A 22,040-nucleotide genomic window follows, 5' to 3' on the forward strand; every position below is an offset into this window, starting at 1 on the left:
GAAAAGTCCAAAAGTCAATGTTAAGTGACTCCACAGAAGGGACCTAAGGGGCAGGCACCTGAGTGTGAGGGGAACGGGGCTGGGACGCTGCAGGCAGGGGAAGCCGCCAGCACAGAGTGAACAAAACGTCCGTGGACTCGGGGCCCCGGGGACATGTGACTGGGGTTAGACATTAATCCGGGTGCTCAGTGCCACCGTCCTGATGGCTCAGCTGAGCTCCCCAGCAGCAGTGGCTGGGGTGGGGCTGCCAGGGCCGTCCTGGGGAGGAGACACAGGAAGCAAGGCTGGGAGCTCAGGGGTGGGGGCCCACACGGGACATGCGTTCAGATCGCTGGACAAGGCGTCTGGGCTCCCGCCCCGAGAGAGCACTGCAGCCAGCACACTGTGTGGAATAAACTGACTGCACAGTGCACCCAGCCGGTTCCCGTGTGCCTTTAACAGAACCGCGGTGTTTCCGGCAGGTACAGAGCATTTTTCTTCTCGAGGGGGACGCTCACAGAGACACCATCGTGCAGTGGAAAGAGCGGGGGCTTGAAAAGCCTCACTAGCCCTCCCTTGCATGTGACCTTGGACAAGTCGCTGTACCTCCCGAGACAGACCTGGATCTAACCCTTGTGTGGCACAAGCTGTGTGAGCTCAGGCAAGCAGCTAGGCCTCTCTGGGCCCCAGCCCCTCTAGCTGTCACCTGGGGGCAATCGTAATTTGGGGTGAGAGGAGAGGGGGTGGGAGGAGAAGACAGGGTGCAGTGGTATTCCAGGACTATGAAGACCAGAGGGAGTGGGTGGGCCTGGCAGGTGGGCTGAGAGGAAAGAATGCAGGAGAGCCTGGAGGCCCACCTGTCTCATCAATGTGACCCTGTGACAGGTGGATTCGGGGTGGGAGTGCTCGGAGCTGGTGCTTCAGGAGTCAGGGGCCCTGTTCTGGTGGTGGCCCTACCTTCACCCTGTTAACTGACTGAGCCACAACGGGGGTGGGGTCCAGGGCTGCTCCATGGGCAGAGGACAGAGGCCGCCCTGCTCCTGCCCCACTCTGCAGCCGTGGCTTTCACGAATTGTTTCAGAACTCTGTGAGGCACTGGGTGGCAGGGGGCGCCAGACATCCAGGAAGGAAGAGGGACTGAGCATTTAGACCAAGTGTGGGGCGATTAGACAGAGGAGACTGAGGGTCCCGAAGAGAAAAGGGAGGCAAAGGGGATGGCAGCGCTCTGCCGCCGCTAAGGGGTCCCCAGCACCTTTGGCACCTAAAGCGCCTGGGAGCCACGACCTGAAGGGGTGCTGCTCCAGAGCCTAGCACAGTGGTCAGCACACTGCGGCTCTCGAGCCACATGCGGCTCTTTGGCCCCTTGAGTGTGGCTCTTCCACAAAAGACCACGTGCGGGCGCGCACATACAGTGCGATTGAAACTTCGTGGCCCATGCACAGAAGTCGGTATTTTGTGGAAGAGCCACACTCAAGGGGCCAAAGAGCCACATGTGGCTCGCGAGCTGCAGTTTGCCGACCACTGGGCCCTAGCAGGTCTGGGCGAGGCCTTCTAGGGCCAGCTCCCCCGGATGCTGACTTGGGGTGGGTCACACTTATCTCTGAGCTTTCTATCTGAAAAAGGCAGAAAACACCACCTGCCCCTCCTGCCGCACAAGGTCACCGAGGACCTGACCCAGCGCAGGGCCTGGGGAGGAGCTGCCTTGATGCCTCAAAGAGGCTCAGGGGGGCAGAGGACGGGAGACTCGGGCTTGGTCTCGGCTCTGCCCCTGGCTCAAGGGGCAGCTGGGCAAGTCTTGCCTCTTTTTCTAAGACTCAGTTTCCTTCTTTAAGAAACTGAGATGCCTGCAATACACACACTCAGAAACCAAAACCAAAGTCACTCCACAAACCACTCCACAAAAAACACACTCAAAAAAAAAAAAGAAAGAAAAATAAAGAAAAGCCAGCCCTTTCCCCAAACCTTGGTGCCATGGGGACCAAGGACACAGCCTAGTCCCAGGGGCCCCCGGGGCCTCAGGGCTTTTACCTTCGCAGAAGCTGCTGACTGTCGGAGAGTGCCCGATGAGTAACCACAGAGAAACTATAGCAGGAACCGCAGTGCAGGCGCGATGGGGGGAGGGGCAAGGAGAACGGGGTGGGTCAGAACAGAGGGCGAAACCCACCAGGGAGAGAAGAGGACCCGCAGGGCAGAGGTCTGGGCTCCGTGGGGCTGGGGGCATCTGAGGCACCTGGACGGGCACCGAGGGGGCAGAGGCTCTGCCCGCCCTCTGAGCCTCTCCGTGCCCCTCCAAGAAGCCAGGGGACAGGAGGAAATATGAGAAAAAGGCATATGATCCTGCAGGGAGAAGCCCACCAGCCTCCCACTCTAGAGACAAAGGAGAGACGGAGGGTGGGGAATTCTCCACCCATGGGCTCCAGGGCTGGTGCACATCTATCCTTTGTGCCATTTCTCTGAATGCCCACACCTACCGATGACCTTGAGGCTGGACCTGCTCCCTCTGCCTGCTCCCTGTTAGCAGTAGGAGGTGCAGCGGGGAGGGGGGACCCCATGGTAAACCAAGTCCTGATCAGGCTCTGCTCTGTGACCTCTCACGTGACCCTTCTCTGGGCCTTGCACACACACACCACCCCCTCGCACCCTCCCCCCCCCAGTCAGTACAGGACCAGATGGGAGGGTCCTGGAGGCCCCCGACCCCTCCTAGAAGCCTAGGAAAGCTCTGTCCCGGCTCTGCGGCCAGAGGGACGCGCTGAGGCTGTTGGACAAGGGTGCCTAGACACCAGCCCGGCGCCTGAGACCCCTCCCACCCCATGGAAGCCCTGCCCCCACGTTACCATGGCGACGTCGGCCTGGAAGATCTGCTTGATGAACTTGTTCCTGGAGGAGTGGACCAGCTGGATGATGTCTCCGTGCAGGGTATCCCGGTTCTTCTCCAGGAAGCCTGGGCAGCGGCAAAGAGTGGTCACGCCTCGCGGGCTCCGGCTGCCTCCGCCTGACAAGACTCAGCCCCGCGCCCCCCCCCCCAAATCCAAGGCCAGAGGATCCTCAAAATTCACCCAGTCCACCCACATCCGTGTTTCAGTGGGGACACCGAGGCCGGGAGAGGACAGCCACTGGCCCAAGGTCACAGAGAGAGTGAGGGATCGCCCCAACCACACAGCCCCTCCTCAGCTGGTCAGAGAGAGGGCAGCAGGTGTGTCCCGGGGACGGAGTGGGCACCTCCCTGAGTGAGCCCCAATGCCTCAAATGCCAGCCTCAGTCTTTTAAACAAAGGTGTCAGTCAAAAGCAATGGTAAGTGTCACCTGGGAGAGACTACATGTTGATCTGGTACCAGCTAATAGTACAAAAATTAACTCACAATAGCTTTGCTTTATGTTTTCAACGTCCCCTCACAGCTGCCCCCGCGCCCAGGAGGTGTGGGACAAGCAGGGATTATCTTCTCGTCCCACAAGGGAGTAAATCGAGCTCAGAGCAGCTAAGCCAGTCACAGGCAGAGTTAAGACTCAAACTCAGGACCACCGGCGTGGGCCAAGGAGGCTTCCCTACACCACACAGACCCCAACTGCCGTTCCCAGTTATTGGGGAGTTAGGAGCTGGTTAATGGGGGGGTTGCTGGAGGGGCAGGAGACAGATGCCCAGGGCTGAGGAGGAGGGACACTGCAGAGGGCAGCACCCTCTCCCCACAGGACTCGGGCTGCCGGGCTGGTAGACGGCACAGGGACCAGTGCCGGGCTGCCCTCGGGGCATCTGAGCAGGGGTGAGCTGCAGGAGCACTCGCGGTGGAGGGGTGGGCTCTGGGGTCGGCATGGATCGTGGGGCTCTAACGAACGCGCTGTGACCTGGGAAGGTCCCCTCTGGGCCTCAGCTTCCTCGTCGGTCAGATGGGAGAGACAGTACTCAAAGGCTGTTGCTTCTCTTTAGATCACCCGTCACCATCCATGTCATGAATGAAATGCCGGATTAAAACAGCACTTCGCCAACCAGAAAATGCTGGCAGAATTGCTTACGGCAGCTCAAAACTGGTCAGTGATCTGAGGCAAGTCATTTCACTCTCTGGACCTCAGCTTGCAAATCCATAGAAGTAGATGACCCTCGTGTTCCCTCCAGAGCTAACGTTCTATAATCCTACAGCTTCATGTAAAATTCCCTCCGCCTTCACTTCTGCATCCTCAGCAACACAGGAGGCCTGGCACGTAACAGATGCTCAGTGAGTGTTGGTGGCACTGAACTGAAAACTGCAATCCTCTGTTGCTCCAAACAACAGACCCATTGGTTTGCCCAAGAGTCCTTCTCACATGACGTTGGCGTCCTTCTCTCGACAGCCCGGTGGGAGCTCACATTTCCTATTTTAAGGCGGGCTGAGCAGCCTTCAGAGTCCACCCCTGCAGCATGGCTCATGACACTCTACTGCCTCTGGACCAGCTCAACAAGGACCTGCTAAACCGATGATTATACTTATTTGTTTTGAATTTCAATGGCTTGGGCTGTGGGTGGGACCCTTTGGGGCTGAATGACCGGAGCTCCATGTAGACACATCTCACAATGGAGACCCAGTCAAGGCTGGCCCTTTAGTACAATGGGGCAGGCTAGGACCACCTGCAGGCTTATGGCAGACCCTGTAAGAATTCCGAGTGGAGTAAACTCCACCACTGAGACCCAGTCAAGGCTGGCCCTTTACCAGTACAACGGGGCAGGCTAGGACCACCTGCAGGCCTATGGCAGACCCTGTAAGAATTCCGAGTGGAGTAAACTGGACTGTGTTCTGACCCTCTTCTTGACGTCTAGCTTGAAAATGAACCCAATTGCATGTCCCAGGAGGGAAGAGGAGCATCCCCTTCAAAGCTCACACGTGGTCTTTTTGCTAAAAGAGTCTTGGTGGGTAACTGGGCTGGTTCTAGGCCTGGGTTTGCATCCAATGGGCTACATCTTGTAAGGACCGTGAACCCCCCTTATGAGCCTCAGTTTCTCGTTGTACAGATGAGCACTGAGCCCACCCCAAAGAGCTGAAAGCAGGGACTCAGATACGTGTACACCACGTTCTCAGAGCATTATCTGCAACAGCCACAACATGGAGACGACGCAAACGTCCATCAACAGATGAAACGATAACTAAAGAGGACACGTGCTCCAACAGCCATGCACCTGAGGACCTAATGCTCCGTGAAGTGAGCCAAACACAAAAGGACAAATATTGTAGATTCCACTTCCATGAAGTACTTCAAATGGTCCAATATGTAAGACAGAAAGCAGGATCGAGGGTACCAGAGGCTGGGGGGAGGGCGAGGGGGCGTTATTGTCAGTGGGGTGCAGAGCTCCTATTTGGGGTGACGAATAGGCTCTGGAAACAGATAGTGGTGACGGTCACACTAATAGTGATGATGGTCGCACTATATTGTGAACAACTTAATGCCACTGAATCATAGACGTAACAATAGTAAATTTTATATTACATATTTTACTACAACACTTTTAAATCTCTAAAACAAAACCATAAAAAAAAGCACTGATCCCACCTGGTGTCTCTGTCCTGGGCTGGAGAGGGTGAGGGAGGGAGGGGCCCAGACAAGGAGACAGCCCCGGCCGGCCCGCCTGTACCTTGAGTCTCATAGTAGACGACACCAGCAAAGTGGTTGATGCCGAACTGCGTCTCGTGGTTGTTCTTGGGAGGAATGTAGTTGGAGTTGAGCTTGTGCTGCGAGTTCAGCTTATGCAACATGGTGGCGTCCGTGCCCTGTGGGGACCGAGGGCAGCTGTCGGGCCTCCTCTCCCACGCCCCCCACCTCCACTCCCCCCACTCTCCACCAGGCCCCACTGCCTGTCCTGCCCCACGTCTTTGCACCCCCTCTTCTGTCTTTCTCAAGAGCTTTCCTCCCTTTGCTTATAGCCCATGGAGGAGCTCTCTGAGCCTCCACTTCCCCACCGTGATAGTACATTCCAGTTTAGAAAATCTACTCCCAGGAGTAAAACCCTGGGAACAGTCCCTCCCACTCCAAGGCCTAGGCCGTGTGTGGAGCACCTATTCTGCGCCAGCTGCACACTTAGATCTTCAGCGTTGGGTGCAGGACCCAGATGAATGCACTTGAGTTGGCCCAGAGCCACCCTGAGAGCGGGTGTCATTAGCCCCATTTTGCAGGTGAGGAAAGCAGAGGCTGGGTGTGGAGGATGCGCCCCCCACCACACCACCCAGCCCCCCGCAGGCCCACCTTGGGGAACTTGCTCTCCTCGTCGATGAGGGAGATGATGTTCATGGGCTTGTTGGCGATCATGTCCAGGGCGTCCTGGTTGTCGGTGAACTCGATGTGCAGCCAGTCGATGCTCTCCAGGTCGTACTCCTCCTGCTCCAGCTTGAACACGTGCCGCACGAAGAACTGCTGCAGGTGCTCGTTGGCGAAGTTGATGCAGAGCTGCTCGAAGCTGGGGAGTGGGGGGATGCGCAGGGGACACAGGGACAAGGGGGTGTCGTTCAGGCCCTGCTCCAACGCTCGGGGGCCCAGCTCTGCCTCCACGTCTGAGGGGGGCCGGGACTGCCACATCCAACCCCCTCATGAGCAGGAGGGGACACCAAGGCCCAGAGAGAGCAAAGCATCCCCCCAAGGTGAGTCAGAGGGAGAGCTAAAGCCAGGGCCCGGGGCTCAGGACCCCTCCCCTGCATGACCAGGCCCTGGGGAGGGCGGGCAGGTGGGCTCCAGCCCCAGGCAGAGCGCCTGGGAGGGGCAGAGCCAAGGCTGGGGAGGTGCCCCAGGGGGAGCGGTCCAAAGTGTCAGCGGACTGGGGAGGGGGCTGGTGAGACTTGGAAGCAGAGCCTTGACGGCTGACATCTCTGAACCACCAACTCAGCGCCCTCCTGGTGACACTCCGTGAATTCAATGTGGGCGTTTGGCGGGGTGTGGGGAGGGCTTCGGGACATCCAGACATTACAGGAACTGAGGCGACTTGCCAGGGGTCACGCAGCCAGGAAGTGGGGCAGGGCCGGCTTCCTGCCACCTGGGATCCACCTGGGCCTGTTCCATCCATCTGCCCACACGGCCCCCCAAGAGTGTGGGCCTCCAAGTGTGGCCAAGACCCCCATCTCAACCTTGGCTCAGGCCCAGCCTCACTTGCTTCCAGACACCTGGCAGCTGGGCACAGGCCGATGGGCAGCAGGGCCTGGGGTGTCCTTGATGATATAAGAGCCTCCCCCCTCCCCACCACCACCCCCTCCTGGGGGGCCTCAGCTGACTGGGGACTGGAGGGGATGGGGAGGAAGGGGAGAGGGCCCACAGGGACGACGGGAGTCAAATTTCCCAGCAGCCTGGCAGGGTGTGTGGGGCCGACGAATGTAATCTAAAGGGAGAGACCTGACCTTCCTGTCCGTGTTGTGGAGGAAAAGTCCCGCAGGGCAGAGCCCCACCGTTACCTGTTCACAGCAAAGTTCTCGAACCCAAAGATGTCCAGGAGGCCGATGGACCGGCAAGAGTTCTTCACGTCCTGGGAGGGGGGCTTGTAAATCGCGGCGTTGATCTTGTCTACGATCCACACGAAGAGCCGCCCGTAGATTCCCTGAGAGGCAGGGCGGCTGCATCAGCCCCGGCCCAGCCACAGCCTCCCAGGGAGACAGGCCACGCTCCTGGGCCCTGGAGGCCTCACTCCAGCCCCTTCCGCGGGGTAGCAAGCTCTGAAATCCCACGCCTTTGCTCCAGCTGCCCCCCCTGCCCGGAGCACCCTTTTCTGCTTGGACAACTCCTATTGGTTTTCCAAAGCTCCTCAGGAAACCTTCCCTGACCTCAGAGTGTGGGGAGCCCTCCTTGGGACTCCCATTTCTCCGTCCATCTCTGTCTCCCCATCAGCCCTGGATGCCTTGTGGGTCCCAGAGCCCAGCACAGGGCCTAGAGCAGGCACAGCAAGCGTGTGACTGTGGAAACAGGCAGGATTTGGCACCCTGCCCACCCAGCCCAGCCTTTCTTCATTGTCTTCTTTGAAGAGACCAGAGAGGGTGCCCCTGGGCTGAGAGCAGCACAGCAGAGAGAATGTCCAAAGAACATGCCCCACATGAGGGCCAAGGGGCTGGAGATCAAAGCAGGCCAGGGTGCAGGGCCCCTGGGGGCACAACTCCCAGCCCTTGTGGGACTCAGCCCAAGGCAGCCAGTGGCTGGAGCCTGGGTCCAAGGGCAGGTGGGGGTCATGGCCCAGAGGCCCACCAGCTCTGTGGACCCCTCAGCTCCTGCCCGTCAAAACCTCCGGAGGGTGGGGAGAGCAGGGGCCTCTCCACAAGCCCACCTTGACAAAGGCATCGCGGACATCCAGCGCCTGCTCCCTGCTGAGCGGGGTGGACACCGTCTCGCCGCGGGTGATGAGGGTGCGGCTGGTCAGGCAGTTCATCAGGTCTGGGGGGTTCACCTGGTGGGGCGACACCGGGAGGTCACCCGGCCACCTGCCAGCCAGTCCCTCCCTAGAACTCCCAGCACACCCAGAACCCCTCCCACTTCACAACCAGGCCTCACTCAGACTGCTCCCTCCACTCAGAGCCCCACCGTAAGAATGCAGGACAGAGCCCCACCGTAAGAATGCCCTTCCCAGGCCCTACAGCCAAATCCTCCCCACACCAACCCACCCCAACGCTGCCGGAGGGAACTGCTCTCTGACGGCCCCTGCCTGCCCCCCCCCCCCCCCCCCCCCATATGTCACCTGCCCTTCCCAGGACTGGCTCTTACTCTGACTTTACTCATCGCCGTTTTCCAACCCAGGGCCGAGCCTAGTGTTTGCTAAAGACTGACAGACTGATTCACTTGGTCCCCTAAGTCCCTGCTGCTCCCAGGACCAGCTGGGCGGAGACAGGCTCTGGGCTCTCCTCCCAGGGACCCATGCCCAGCACAGATCCTGTACACCGTGGGTTCTCCGTGTTGAATTTCTAGAACTTTCCCAAGCAGAGGTCCCAGCTCCTTGGGCCCCACACACTCAGCCCCTGGGCCTGAAGTCCAAACTGTCCCTCTGAGAGAAACAAAAACAGCTGAGGGGACAGAAGACCGGGCACTGACCTCGAGCAAGGATGCAGCTGTGGCCAGGGACGGGGAGAAGAGCACCTCGCAGGCATCCAGGTTTTCAAATGTCCTGGCTGTCAGCAGCAAGAGGGCACAGCATCAGGCAGGGGAGGGTGGGCAGGGGGCAAGGGGGCAGTCTAAGGGGACCGGATGCCTGCCCCGTCCACAGAGGACACCACACTCTGATTTAAAGCTTCTCTGGTCAATGTATGTTTGATGAATGTTCTCATCATGAACTATGGGCACCAGCAGCTTAGAAACCGTGTGTATCCAACACCTGGCTCTACGCCTGGCACCCAGGTATCAGACGCTGGCAGTCATGCCTGCCCCTCCCCCAGCCTTCACTCTAGGCTCCCAGAACAACCCGTGGCTCCTCTGAGACAGGTCCTGTGACTTGCTCGGCTTAGTGCCTGATACTCTCTGTCCTTCCCCCAAATGCTTCCTCAGGCCTCAGAGCCTCTGCATGAACTCTCCCTTCTGCCTGGTGTACCCTTTCTTCATCTCTTAGTCTTTTTTTTAAGAATTGATTTTGAGAGAGAGGAACATCAATTTGTTTTCCCACTCATTTATGCATCTCTCAGTCTTTTAAGACTCACTAGACTGTGAGCTTCTTAGAGCTGGGATTATCCATCCATTCACCAAACAGACTTTCCAAGAGCGTCAGTTTCGACTTAAGCTCAGGCTCTTACTCAGTCGTGGGACTGTATTGGGTACCAAGGGCAAGAGCAAAATGGAACTCGGTGCCGGCCTTAGAGGACCGTCTCCCAGCCTGGCACATAGTAGGTGACCAGGGAGTGTTAGATGAGTGAACATATTCTCTTTTCTAGCCTTTCCCCTTTTCTGAAGATGGATATTTAATCACTCATACCTTAGTATGACTTAATTAAAAAATTTACTCCCTCTCTAAGACACCTGACCTTAAAGAAGAAACCAAATTTGGAAGTGGTTTTAAAGGGCCAATAGTGCCCTAGGTGGTTTGGCTCAGTGGATAGAGCATCGGCCTGTGGATTGAAGGGTCCTGGGTTCGATTCCGGTCAAGGGCACATGCCCGGGTTGCGGGCTCGATCCCCAGTAGGAGCAGCACAGCAGAGAGAATGTCCAAAGAATATGCCCAGCATGAGGGCCAAGGGGCTGGAGATCAGAGCAGGCCAGGGTGCAGGGCCTGAGGGGGCGTGCAGGAGGCAGCTGATCAATGATTCTCTCTCATCACTGATGTTTCTATCTCTCTCTCCCTTCCTCTCTGAAATCAATAAAAAAAATATTTTTTAAAATAAAGGGCCAATAGTCATCCTCCATTACACTTTATCCATACATCTCTATGGTGGAATTTCAGCACCTGAGTTAAACCACACCTGAGGCTAGGGGACCTGTTCAAATCTCCCACAGGCACATGCGACAGAAACTGAGACAGAACTGAGCCACCAGCACCCCCTGGACGGCTAGGCGTCATGCTGAGTGTTAGAAGTGAACTCTCAGTACAGGGTTGGGGGAGTGGGGTGCATTGAGGCCCCTCACCCTCGTACTGCAGGTTGCCGAGGTGCAGGATGGAGGCCAGGAGCTTCGAGATCTCCCAGTTCTCTGTGTCAGTGAACATGAGCACCTTCATGGCGGAGCGGATGTTGGCATACTCCTGGCTGTCCTCGCGGCCCTCGCAGGTTATGCAGTTGCCCTGGTGGGCAGGAGGGGGAGAGTGGGTGAAGGAGGGCATGGGGGGCCCTCACTGCCCGGCCAAGCAGCCTGGCTCCGGGCACCGACCTCACCTAACGGGCACCATGACTCTCAGGAAGGCTAGCAAGCTCCCACGTGGGCTGCTCAGGAACACATCTCCTCCATCTGGAAACCCTGGATGCCCCATTTCCCACGAGTAAGAGGCCTGGGTCACTGACGCCAGGCCTGGTCCATCACCCTGCCTGCAGGCGCAGCACCAAGGCCCTGCCATGCTCCCCTCCGCCCAGGGACACCTACCCTCAGGGACTTGAACCCCTCACCGGGTGCAGCCTGGGGTGAGGGAGCATTGGCAGGGCCTGTCCAATTGTGTGTGCCTGTAGACCCGTGTGTGTGTGTGTGTGTGTGTGTGTGTGTGTGCACGTGTTACACCTACAACACACATACATGCACCTTCGTTGTCCCACATCCCTCAGGTGCCATTGCCCACACTTGTGTCCACACGGCTCAGCCCATCTCAGGCAACCAGCCATTGGGTCTCCCCAGGACTAAGGAAGCTGGTGCCCACCAAGCCAGCCTGCTGTGTGGTAGCAATGGCCCTGGGTCCACTTCTCCTTGGTGGCCTGCCAGCAGCAAGAGGCTGGCAGCAGAACCCTGTAATCAGCGAGCCCTCGGGTATGAAGCCACCGTGTCCTGCACCCTGCACTCCTGGGGGCCTGGCAGAGGCCCCAGTCTTCAAGTCTTTACACTACACTAATACAGTATATGTGTACAGGCGGGCTCATGTATGTGTGTGTATGTGTGTGTATGTGTTCCTGGGTCTGGGACGTCTACACACGTTTACGTGTGTCTGTGGGGAGAATTTGCCTAGATGTGTGTGCAAGCGGGTGTGTACTCACATGGGGAACAGGCCTTAGGGCACACACAAGCCCAGGGTGGGCTGGGAGTGGGGCCGGCGAGAGGATGGGAGAAAGCCCACGTGGAAATTCCCACCCACCCGGCCTAGAGCTGGGGAGGGGCTGGGTGGGCTGACCCCGGCCTCACTGGGATGGCTGTCCCCTCCCTGGATGCCCCACCTGGGCCTCACCATAGCCAAGTAGTTGTAGTCGGAGGCCTGGCCCAGGCCCAGCTTCTTCCTCTGGTCCTCGCCCATGCCCTCCAGCATGCAGTAGAACACGTGGTAGTTCCTCTCGTCAGGCGCCTGAAAATGGGGCACAGGTGTTGGGGCAGGAGCACAGGGGGAGGCCGCCAGGAACCAATCAGGAAGCCTGGCCACACGGTTTGCTGTTTGAACAAGTGCCTTCTATGAAAAAGCTCCCATGGTGGTTCCATGGTGGGTTTCGGGCATGCAAGCAGGCAGCCGCCGAGGGACGACTGAGGCTACTCGGACGTGTAAATCCCACGCAGCACTGCGGCTCGGGGCTCTGTGAGGGACAGCTCTGCCCCCGGGCCTGGGCCCACCTGGCGACAGACGCGCGACTTCTCCAGCAGGTACTGCTCGATCTTGGCGCCCTCGATGGCACCCCGCTTGTTGAAGTGGATGTCAATGTACTTCCCGAAGCGGCTTGAGTTGTCGTTGCGAATGGTCTTGGCATTCCCGAAGGCTTCAGGGTGGGTAGAGGGTCACGGGCAAGGTCAGCCCCCACCCAGCCGCCCAGCCCTCCCCTGCGGCCCCTGGCCCTACCTTCCAGGATGGGGGTGGCCTCCAGCACCTGCTGCTCGATCCACGAGTGCTGCCCACTGATGGCGGCCAGGAACTGCAGGATCAGCTTCGTGCTCTCTGTCTTCCCTGCCCCAGACTCCCCACTGCAGCACCCAGACACAGGCAGGGCCTGTCACAGTCTGCGTTGGCCCCCTCCTCTTAGCGCTTCAGCCCAAGCTGCTTCCCCCATGAGCCCTCCCCCGTCTGTGTAATGGGCTGACAATAGAGACCATCCAGGGCTGGGAAGGCTAGAGGAGTTCATTGCTCTGCCACAACGAGAGGGTACTTTCCATCCCCTTCATTCCGACATGCACACCCCTCCCTCCCTACTTGCCATATAGCATGGCACGTATTAGATGCTGGACCGTGCTTTGTCCTTTTACCCTCTGCCCAAGAGAGAACAGGATCCTGAGCTTTCCACTGACCCTAACTTAATAGGAGCCAGCAGTCAATACTAGTAAGGTTGGCCTCAAAAGCTAACATGAGCTTGGGTCGCATTAATAGAGATATCAGACCTGGGAAAGGGGAGGTGATTCTCTATACTACGAGACATTAGCAGGAGCACATAGCTAGTGCTCTCGGGGTTAAGCCTGGACCTCCACCCTGGTGCTGGGCCGCCCACCTGATGATGCAGCACTGGTCACGGCTGTTTCGTTTCATGTTGAAGTAGCAGTTGTCGGCAATGGCAAAGATGTGCGGGGGCATCTCCCCGATCTTCTTGTTGGTGTACTGGCGGATGTGCTCTGGCGAGTAGATGGAGAGCAGCTGGTAGGGGTTCACAGCCACCAGGATGGAGCCCGTGTATGTCTGTGGAAAGCAAGGACCAGGGAGCTCACCGCGGCCCCCGTGGGAGGCTCTGACCCCAGAAGCTCTCAGGTTCTGTCTACTCCCTCCTTCTGGAGGGACAGCACTGGCTTTGGAGCCACGTGGCTCTGGTGTCAGAATCCCGCCTCCCTATGACGTGGAGGCGGGTCTTCAGACAGCACTGGGCCTGGCTCAGAGGAGGTATCAGGGACATTTGATGAAGGAAGGAAGTGAGGGGAGAGGGAGAAAGGGTCTCTGAGCCTTGATTTCTTTATCTTCATCTGTAAAATGGGCATAAATCAACCCTTTATGAAAATGGAAAATTCCTAGCACACTGTAGGTACTCCTCAAATGCTGGCTCCCACCTTTGCCCCGCAGCCCCGCAGCCCGAACTTTTAGAGTGGAATTCTAAACCGGACCTTTCTAGAACAGAGGGAGGGGAACCAGGCCACAGGAGCTGAAGGGGCGAGGGGGTGTGGCTGGGTTGGGTGGGCCTCAGTCCCTGCAGCACTGCCCCTGAGCTTGGGGACAGGGCACCTCCAGACATCTGGGCAGTGCAGGCTCAGGGCCAGGGGCCCCTCCGAGAGCCTCTGTCTGTGGGCTCCCCACTTAGTGCACAGAACGGCCACCTGTGCAAAATGTCCTGCTGTGGGCCTGGCCCTGCCACTCAGGGGACAGCAAGCCCCCAGGACACAGTGAAGCACCCAGGGCTACTCCTCCCTCCTCCTGCCCCTCCCCACCCCACCCCGAAAGTACCAGGCCCAGCCTATAGTTGGCGATAAATGTGTTGACATCTGGGCCTGGACAGGCTGGAGAAAGATGTGACCTCACAGGGAGGTGACAGTCCGCCATCCCCGCCCGCCTAGGCCTCAGTGCCCCCCAGCAGCCTCAGCCCGAGTGGCCATGCAGGAAAGGCACTGCTGCTGGCAGGGAGAACGCCCCCCTCCCCCTGACCCGGGGCCAGGTATGGCCGCTGGGAGCCCTGGGCTGGGAGCCTGACACCCAGGCTCCAGTCCCGGCTCTGCCCGCCCTGGACGGACCTGGCCTGGCAGCACCCTTCTCTGGGGCCCAGAGGACTCCCCTCTCCCTCCAGACTCTTCCTTCAAGCAGCACGAGCCAGAGCGGCTGAGCCTCACCACACTGACCAGCTGACCATGGGCAGGAGCCCCAGCAGGAAGAGACGGGGCAGGACGCAGACGGGGAAGGAGGCTGGAGAGGAGCGGCCAGGCCAAGCAGGCATGGAGAGCTGGGCTGGCTCCGTGCCACACTCACCCGCCCGCACAGCTGGTCTGAAGTTGGAAGGTGGGGAACAGGGAGAGAAGGTCCTTCTCCACCAACAACCCCACCAGCCCAGGGCTGGGCTGACTGCTCAGAGCAGAACCTGCCGACCCGACCCGCAGCCCGGGACCCCCTCAGCCATCCTCCCCACAGCTCAGCCCTGCCCAGCGGTGGGAACCAGCTGGACTCTGGGCCCCGGGGGTGAGTGACCATAAGGAGCATCTCTGGCAGATCACTTCGAGTCTCCAGCCTGCGTTTGCTCATCTGTAAAGGGGGGTGGTTAACATCTACCTCCCAGGCTGTTGTAAAGACCAAAGGGCATAACCTTTGCAGGTGCCTGGTGCAGAGCAGCTGCCCTAAGTGCCCCTTCCTTTCTCCTTATACCCCCTTAAAGAATATGCTCACCCGCCTGGCCCCTGATCACCACGTGACATGAGGCTGGCTCCATGCAGCACTGTCTCTGAGGCATGCGGGGCCGCTGACAGCCCATCCCTGGGGGCCGTGGAGGGAAAGCCTGGGGCTCTGGGAGCTCGAGGACCCCCGTGAATTCCTCGAGGTAGGAGGTGGGGGCGGGGGGCAGGTCTCTCAGTGAGAATCGAGCATGAAAGGGCATGGCATTTGGGAGAAAGGTCGCCCTGCAGCTGTGAGGAGATGGACGCTGCTGCAGAGGCTGCAGGCAGAGACAGTATTTCAGACCTAATTTCAGCCAACAGGGAGCCAGACAGGAGGTCTGAGAGCCGGGTCCGTGACTGAGTGGGGCAGGGGCAGTGCCAGAGGCCCCGGGCTTGCTGAGACCCCAGGAGCACCTTCCTGGGGCTGAGCCCCACCCCTTCCTCCCACCAGGGCTCCATGGCCTCTCCACTGGGCCCTCCTGGGCACCAGGCCCTCAGTCCCCTGCCTCTTGGGTGTCCCCACTGACATCCACCGGCCTGTCGAGACCAGGCCTCCTCTCCCTTCCAAGGGGCTCCTCCTCAGCCTCCCAGCTCGGCCCACATGCCACCACCACCCTTCCCCAGGCAGAGCAGGGCCTGGGAGCTCCCTCCACACCTCTCGCTCCTGCATACAGCCCACCTCTCTCCATCAGCATGGCCACCCCCCTGCTGGCCAAGCACCTCCCTGCTGGGCTCCCGGGTTCCACCCTGTCCACTCCCATCTACCCTCCATTGTGAGCAGGGTCAGCTTTTAAACAACCTGAGCGTGTCATCCCCTCCTGAAAACCCTCAGGCGGCTTCCCACAGCCTCAGAACAAAGTCCATATCCTGTCCCTGCCCACAAGACCCTGAGCCCGGCCCTCACCACCGGCCCTCACCAGCCCCATCCCACAGCCAGAGGCGCCCTCCATATTAAACACGTCAGTTAAAAGCCCCACACTCCATCCCCTGCCCCTTCACTCAGCGAACTCCTTTTCATCCTTCCAGGCCAAGCTGAGAGGGCCTGCGGGAAGCCGCACCTTCCTGTGTCCCCAGCACAGCTCACCCCGGCCCACCTGACTCCACTATAGCTCTGGTTCGCTCTCCCCTACACCCTGCACAGCACGCAGGGCTCTCAGCAAACGCTAACAGAAAGAGTGACTACATTAATGGATGAAGAAAGTCCATGCTGCCCAGGAAAAAGCAGGGAAGGGAGCTCAGGGGACAGGCCTGTCAGCAACACTGAGGCAGCCCTACCTACGCTGATGGGAAGGATGGCCCAGACATGTGGCCAGTGGAAAAGCACGGAACAGTATGGGGGCAATGTTACCATCATAGACAAAAATTTTTAATTGTGTATACACATTATTTTATATCATATATATATGATATATATATATATATATATATATATATATATATATATATATATATATATATATATATATATATATATATATATATATATATATATATATATATATATATATATGGCCCAGTGCACAAAATTCGTGTGCTGTTGGGGGGATCCCTCAGCCTGGCCTGTGCCCTCTCGCAGTCCGGGACCCCTCGGGGGGTGTCCGCCTGCCGGCTTAGGTCCAATCCCTCTTGCAGTCTGCAGTCCAGGGCTCTCGCAGTCCGGGCCCCTTGCTCCTTACCACCCGCCTGCAGTGGAGGCGGGAGAGGCTCCCGCCACTGCCCCTGTGCTCGCTGGGCTTCTGGCTGAGCAGTGCTCCACCTGTGGGAGCGCAATGACCACCAGGGACCAGCTCCTGCATTGAGCATCTGCCCCCTGGTGGTCAGTGCGTGTCATAGCGACTGGTCATTCACCAGTCATTCCGCTGGTCGTTTCACTGTTTGGTCGATTTGCATATTAGGGTTTTATTATATAGGATACAGATATACAGTCAGCCCTCTATATCCACAGATTCCCCATCTATTGATTCAACCAACCATGAGTCAAAAATATTCAGAAAAAGTTACGTTGTTGCTGACATACTATGTAGTTAGGCCAATGATGGTTGGGTCTGAACTGAACATGTATAGACTTTTTTCCTTGTCATTATTCCCTAAACAATAACAACTATTTACATAGCATTTACATTGTATTAGGTACCATTAGAGATGATTTAAAGCAGCGGCTGCCAACCGGTGGTACCACTGGTGGTCCGTGAGGTCTGAACGGTTGGTGACCGCTGATTTAAAGTATACAGGAGGGCGTGCATGGGTTATATGCAAATACCACACCCTTTTATATAAGGGATTTGAGCATCCATGGATTTGGGTATTGACTGGTGGTCCTGGAACCAATCCCCTGTGCACACTGGAGGATCGATTGGAAATTAATGGCAGTGGTGGCAGAAGGAAAATGTTCTAATCTGTAGCACGTATACCCAAAATAAATAAATAATAAAAACAAGGCCTCTTCCTTCGGTGAGAGGACCCGCCCCCGCAGAAGGGCAAGGGCACTCCACCTGACGGGAAGGACCCCGTTGGGCGCAGGACTTCGCAGCTTCCACAGCATCTCCCCTCACCTCCTCAGAAGGCCGCTGAGCAGTGTAGCCACATTCCCTTCTCAGAAGGGAGAATTGCACCTCCAAGAAGGAGAGGGGCTTCGAGATCACACAGCAGATAAGCAGGGAGTGGGATGAGCAAGGGACCTGGGCCCAGAGCCCCAGCTCTCGCTCTCCCACCTGGACTTCCCCAAATCTCAGATGCACCTGCGGGACTGTGGAGCTGGTGGTGGTGGGAGTAGGAGAAGCAAGAGGCTTGCCACTGCCAGCTTGAGACCAGGCCCACCTGCCCCTCTCTGGGCTCGGTGCCCATCCATCCCCTGAGACTCTCAGCACTGCTTCCCGAGCCCTCTGGCCTCTCTCTCCGAGAGCCCACAGTCAGCAGACAGTGACTGCCCACTTGCCCAGCGCAGGCCTCTTGCTCAAGTCTCCAGTAATAAAACCTGCCCTTGGGGCCCTGGGCCAGGCTGGAGGACAGATAAGGATGATTCCCAAGCCCCAACACAGCACACAAGGTCCCTAGGGGCCTCCAGGTCCCCAGGGGAAGATCAGGGGGCCTCCCTGGGGCCAGAGATACCCCCCCACACACACACCCAGGAGATGTGGCAGGAATCCATTTTACCTCAAGCTCCACCTCCTCCAGGAAGCCCTCAGGCCTGCCAGCCTGCAGCCTCTACCTTAGCAGACCCTGAATACCAAAACACATGCTGGGGCACACATACCTCCCCAGAGTCACAGAGGTGCCACCCAAGAGTCTCCTCATTGCACCAGAGGGAAGGCTGTGACCAGAGTGCCAGAGGTTCCCCAAAGGCCGCTTGCCAAGACCGGGTGCAGGCCTCCCAGACCTCTGTTCAACATCAGGAACTCCTGGTCCCTGTCAGCCCTGCCACCTGTTCCCTGCAGAACCCAGGGCAGCCCCTGGCCTCTGGGTCCCCAGTGAGAGATTGCCAGGTGTCCTCCGAGGGCCCTCTCCTATTGGGGTGCCTGGGCCGATTTGTGGCCTGGGTACTGTCTGTCCCTCTGGCTCCTGGGGGCGGGCCAGCTGGAGCAGGCAAGCCCGGGGCAGACAGTCAGGGACAGGGTGTCCCCCCGCTCATGGCTGTGAGCGGTGCGGTAATCTGAGGAAATCCTGGGTGTGCGGGGCTGTGCCCAGGGTAACCCAAGCCATGAAGTGACCAGGGTTGCCATGGTGAGGGACAGGTACGGTTTCTGAGTGGGACAACGGCCCGGCCCAGCTGCTTCTTCAGACCCTGCTCTCCTCCACATCACCCACCCAGTCACAGAACCGTGGAGCCACCAAGTCCAGGAAACTCCCTTGAACCCTACAGCTCTTGAGCACGACTTCCCAAACACCCAGAATCTGAGGCCCATGGACGAGAAGGCTGGGGCCTTCCAGGGACCATGGCTTGGTTTTCTGACCAGAGCCTCGGAATGAAGGCGGCTCCGTCCCCTGTCCCCTCCCTGCCCACTCACCCTCACCCAGAAAAGGGGTCAGAAAGGTTACTAGTGACTCTTCCGATGAGGCAGATGGTGCAGATCCCGGGGTTTCTGGAGAATCTACAAACTCTGAAATGGTTTTCTTTGACCCCTAGTCAGCCTACTGAAGACACAATGTCCAGCCGCTTTCTCCGCCAGCTGCCAGCCAATCACAAGCAGGATTCACTGATCCTGGGACTCTCTGAAGTTCCCCACCCACCGCAGCCCTTCTGAACCCATCTTCGCCTTTTTCCTTGATTCAGTCTACGAACCAACTGCCTCCCACGTGAGCAACCAGTTTGTCTGCAAAATCACTAAACTGTGTAAAATGACCACCTCCAGGCCTCAGAGTGATTCTCAGACACGGTCTGCAGGGTCCACGGAGGAGACACCTCCCACCTCCCTCAGCTCCTCCCTGGGAGGGACCCGGCCTCCTGGCAGGAGGGTGGGTCAGGAAATGGCTCTGGCAGTGACCTCAGGCGGGTGGGCGCCTCCCTGCTGCATCCAGACCCAGTGCCAGCCTCCACTCAGTTTGAGGGAGTGGCCACAGAGAGCCCTGGACCCCGTGGCGTCCACCTGCCACCCAGGGAGAGGAGCAAGGGGGGGGGGGACTGCCAACACTGGGGTGCAGACACCAGTGGGCCCTCAGGGGAATCTCTGGCCTTGACTCAAATCCTAGCCCCACCCCTGTCAGTGCAAAGGGCTCCCTGTGAAAGCCGCTTGCTGTGCATGTGCCAGGGGTGGACGCCAAGGGCCCAGACGCAGCCTCTCCTTGGGAGCCTGAAGCCCCAGAGGCACCCAGCGTGGGAGGGTGGCAGAGGGCCTCCCAGCAGCTCCGGGGCCACAGTGCCAGGGCTTCTGAGGGATGGGCCCCTCGCCCGAAGAGCTCCTTGCTGTGATTCCTCAGGGGCAACCCCTGGCTCCCCTTCACGGTCCTGACAACCAGAGCGACTCCATGGGGCTCACTCACCGCCTCTAGGCATGCAGTGCCCTTCCCTGAATGCCCTCTCTACCAGCCAGCCTCACCCACCTCCAGGAGCCCCACCACTCTCCCGAGCTGGGAGTGACACCTCCCTCCTGCAAATCCCTCGGAACCTTCTCTGCACTTGTCCCAGGCACTTGTCAGCCCACAGCCCCCTGAGCATGCCCTCCATACCAGCCTGCCCAGGGCCTGGGGACTGGCCTCGGGGGCACCCTCCGCTCTCTCCCTGCACACTGCTTTGGGCCTGGCTAAACCTCGTGGAGTGTCAGTCTTCCTGTCTGTAAAATGGGACTACTGGAGTAGATCCGCAGTTGTAAGCGTGGCCCAAAGACCTCTGAGGGTCCCCAGACACTTTTAGAGGGTCCACAAGGTCTTTCTTTTCTGCCTGCATATCAGTGAGGCCAGATTTTTTTCATATACTCTAACTAAAAATCAGCCGGATGCAGAGCAGATATGAGAATCCAGTTGTCTTCTATTAAAGCCAGACATTAAGGATATTTGAAAATATTGTAAAACAATGTCACTCATCTCATTATCTTTTTTTTTTTTGGCAAATATAGTTCTTTTTCATAAAAATATGTTACCTTGTCATGGATTTTTATGGTTATTTTAAAATGAATTAATAAAATGTTTGAAGCTTCCCGGTTTTAATTTCTAATGTGGTAAATATCAATAGACATCACTCACATAAACACACTTTGGGGTCCTCAATATTTTTTTTTTTTTTTTGGTTAATCCTCACCCGAGGATATTTTTCCATTTATTTTTAGGGAGAGTGGAAGAAAGAGAAGACAGAGGGAAACATCGATGTGAGAGAAACACATTGATTGGCTGCTTCCTGCATGAGGCCTGACCAGGGCCTGGGCCGGGGAGGAGCCTGCAACCAAGGTACGTGCCCTTGACCAGAATCGAACCTGGGACCCTTTGGTCCGCAGGCTGACGCTCTATCCACTGAGCCAAACCGGCTATGTCTCCTCAATAATTTTTAAGAGCACAGAGGGTTCCTGGGTCGAAAAGTGTGAGAACCTCTAATTAAATGATCTCCGTGGGCCCTTCTTGTTCTGATGGGCACTGCCCGCCCTCAACGCCCATGGGCCCCTTCTTGGGATCAGCTCAGTCCTGTCTGGGTGAGGCTGTCTTCATTTGTCTTGAGTTTCATGGTAGAGTGTGGGGTGTAATATGGAGGTTTGGGGGAGGGGAGTCAAGGAGCACATTCCCTCCTCCATCCCCTGCCTGAGGATATGGCTCCCGGCCCCTCCTCTCTTGACCTTGTGGACCCAATAGCAGGCCTGACCCCACAGCAGACCCGGGTGGGCGGGGCAGCAGTCCCTGTCTCTGGGCAAAGCACTGAGCCTCTCACCAACTCTGCCCTGGCTTCCCTGTGGTTCCAAGGCCTACGGAGGCACATGAACCTGTGGTACAAACAGCCTCCTTCCCCAGCCACAGACCACACAGGCCACGGCCCCAAAGAGAGGATGAGCCAGCCCCAGGGACACGGGCAGAGGGGTCCCTGGCCGGGGGCCAGCAGCAGGCCTGGCAGTCTCGGGAGGCTGGGCCCCTGGGTGGCACTGGGGCCCGGGGCAGCCGGGCGGGCGGCACTCACATAGATGAGGTGGTCCCGGTAGCGGATGAGCAGGTTGCGCAGGATGCCAGCCTCATTGAGGTCCCCCAGGCGGATCATGTCCTCCACACCGTGGACCGAAGTGGGGTGCATGGGCTTGATGTGCGTGGCCTTCTGCGGGGTGATCCAGTGTTCCTGCGGGAGGCACAGGGGCTTATGTCGGGTTGCGCTCCTGATCCCAGGCTGCGGGAGGATGGGGGAGAGGCCCTGGATGGAAGGGAACCCCCAGTTCGTGCAACCCTGCTAAGGGTTTTGTTCTCTTTGTTCTCTTCCGCAGCCAAACGCCATCCAAACACCATCCCTACTAACAGGTTTGAGTCTATGCCCACCCCCAACCCCCAGGGGCCTCTTCTCCTCCTCCTCTTAGGGATTCTCTCGACAGACCTAAGAGGCAGGCAGGCCAGGGACTGTGGCCCCATAAGGTTGTCATAAAGGGGATGAGGGTCCCCCAGTCACGTTGCGGGATGGGATGGAAAGTGTAATACTTGGAGTTAGCCTTGGCTTCCAATCTAGACTCTGGTAAACAAATGCACAAAAAGTAACTTCAGAGAGTTCCAGGGATAAAGCAACAGGCATAGAGCATGGAGAGCCA

At 58.0% G+C, this 22,040-nt stretch overlaps 1 protein-coding gene across 5 annotated transcripts in view; it reads right to left on the minus strand.

Moving 5' to 3' along the window:
• The window catches only part of MYO7A (myosin VIIA), a 69,738-nt gene that overhangs the window by 39,502 nt on the left and 8,196 nt on the right, over positions 1-22,040 (minus strand). For 3 of the 5 annotated variants that reach the window (XM_014540387.1, XM_005867033.2, XM_014540388.1), the window contains exons 2-13: positions 21,431-21,583; positions 12,987-13,171; positions 12,347-12,468; positions 12,124-12,266; positions 11,750-11,863; positions 10,513-10,666; positions 8,995-9,071; positions 8,237-8,356; positions 7,377-7,519; positions 6,184-6,394; positions 5,576-5,711; positions 2,814-2,920 (exon numbers count right to left, since the gene is read on the minus strand). In XM_014540387.1, the coding sequence (XP_014395873.1) occupies positions 2,814-2,920; positions 5,576-5,711; positions 6,184-6,394; positions 7,377-7,519; positions 8,237-8,356; positions 8,995-9,071; positions 10,513-10,666; positions 11,750-11,863; positions 12,124-12,266; positions 12,347-12,468; positions 12,987-13,171; positions 21,431-21,583 (1,665 nt within the window). Of the gene's footprint in view, positions 1-2,813; positions 2,921-5,575; positions 5,712-6,183; positions 6,395-7,376; positions 7,520-8,236; positions 8,357-8,994; positions 9,072-10,512; positions 10,667-11,749; positions 11,864-12,123; positions 12,267-12,346; positions 12,469-12,986; positions 13,172-18,842; positions 18,968-21,430; positions 21,584-22,040 lie in introns of those variants that run through there. The other 2 variants (XM_005867032.2, XM_005867031.2) reach the window with 2 other exon arrangements.

The sequence above is a fragment of the Myotis brandtii genome, unplaced genomic scaffold (assembly GCF_000412655.1).
Source record: "Myotis brandtii unplaced genomic scaffold, ASM41265v1 scaffold244, whole genome shotgun sequence".
Classification (NCBI taxonomy): Eukaryota; Metazoa; Chordata; class Mammalia; order Chiroptera; family Vespertilionidae; genus Myotis; species Myotis brandtii.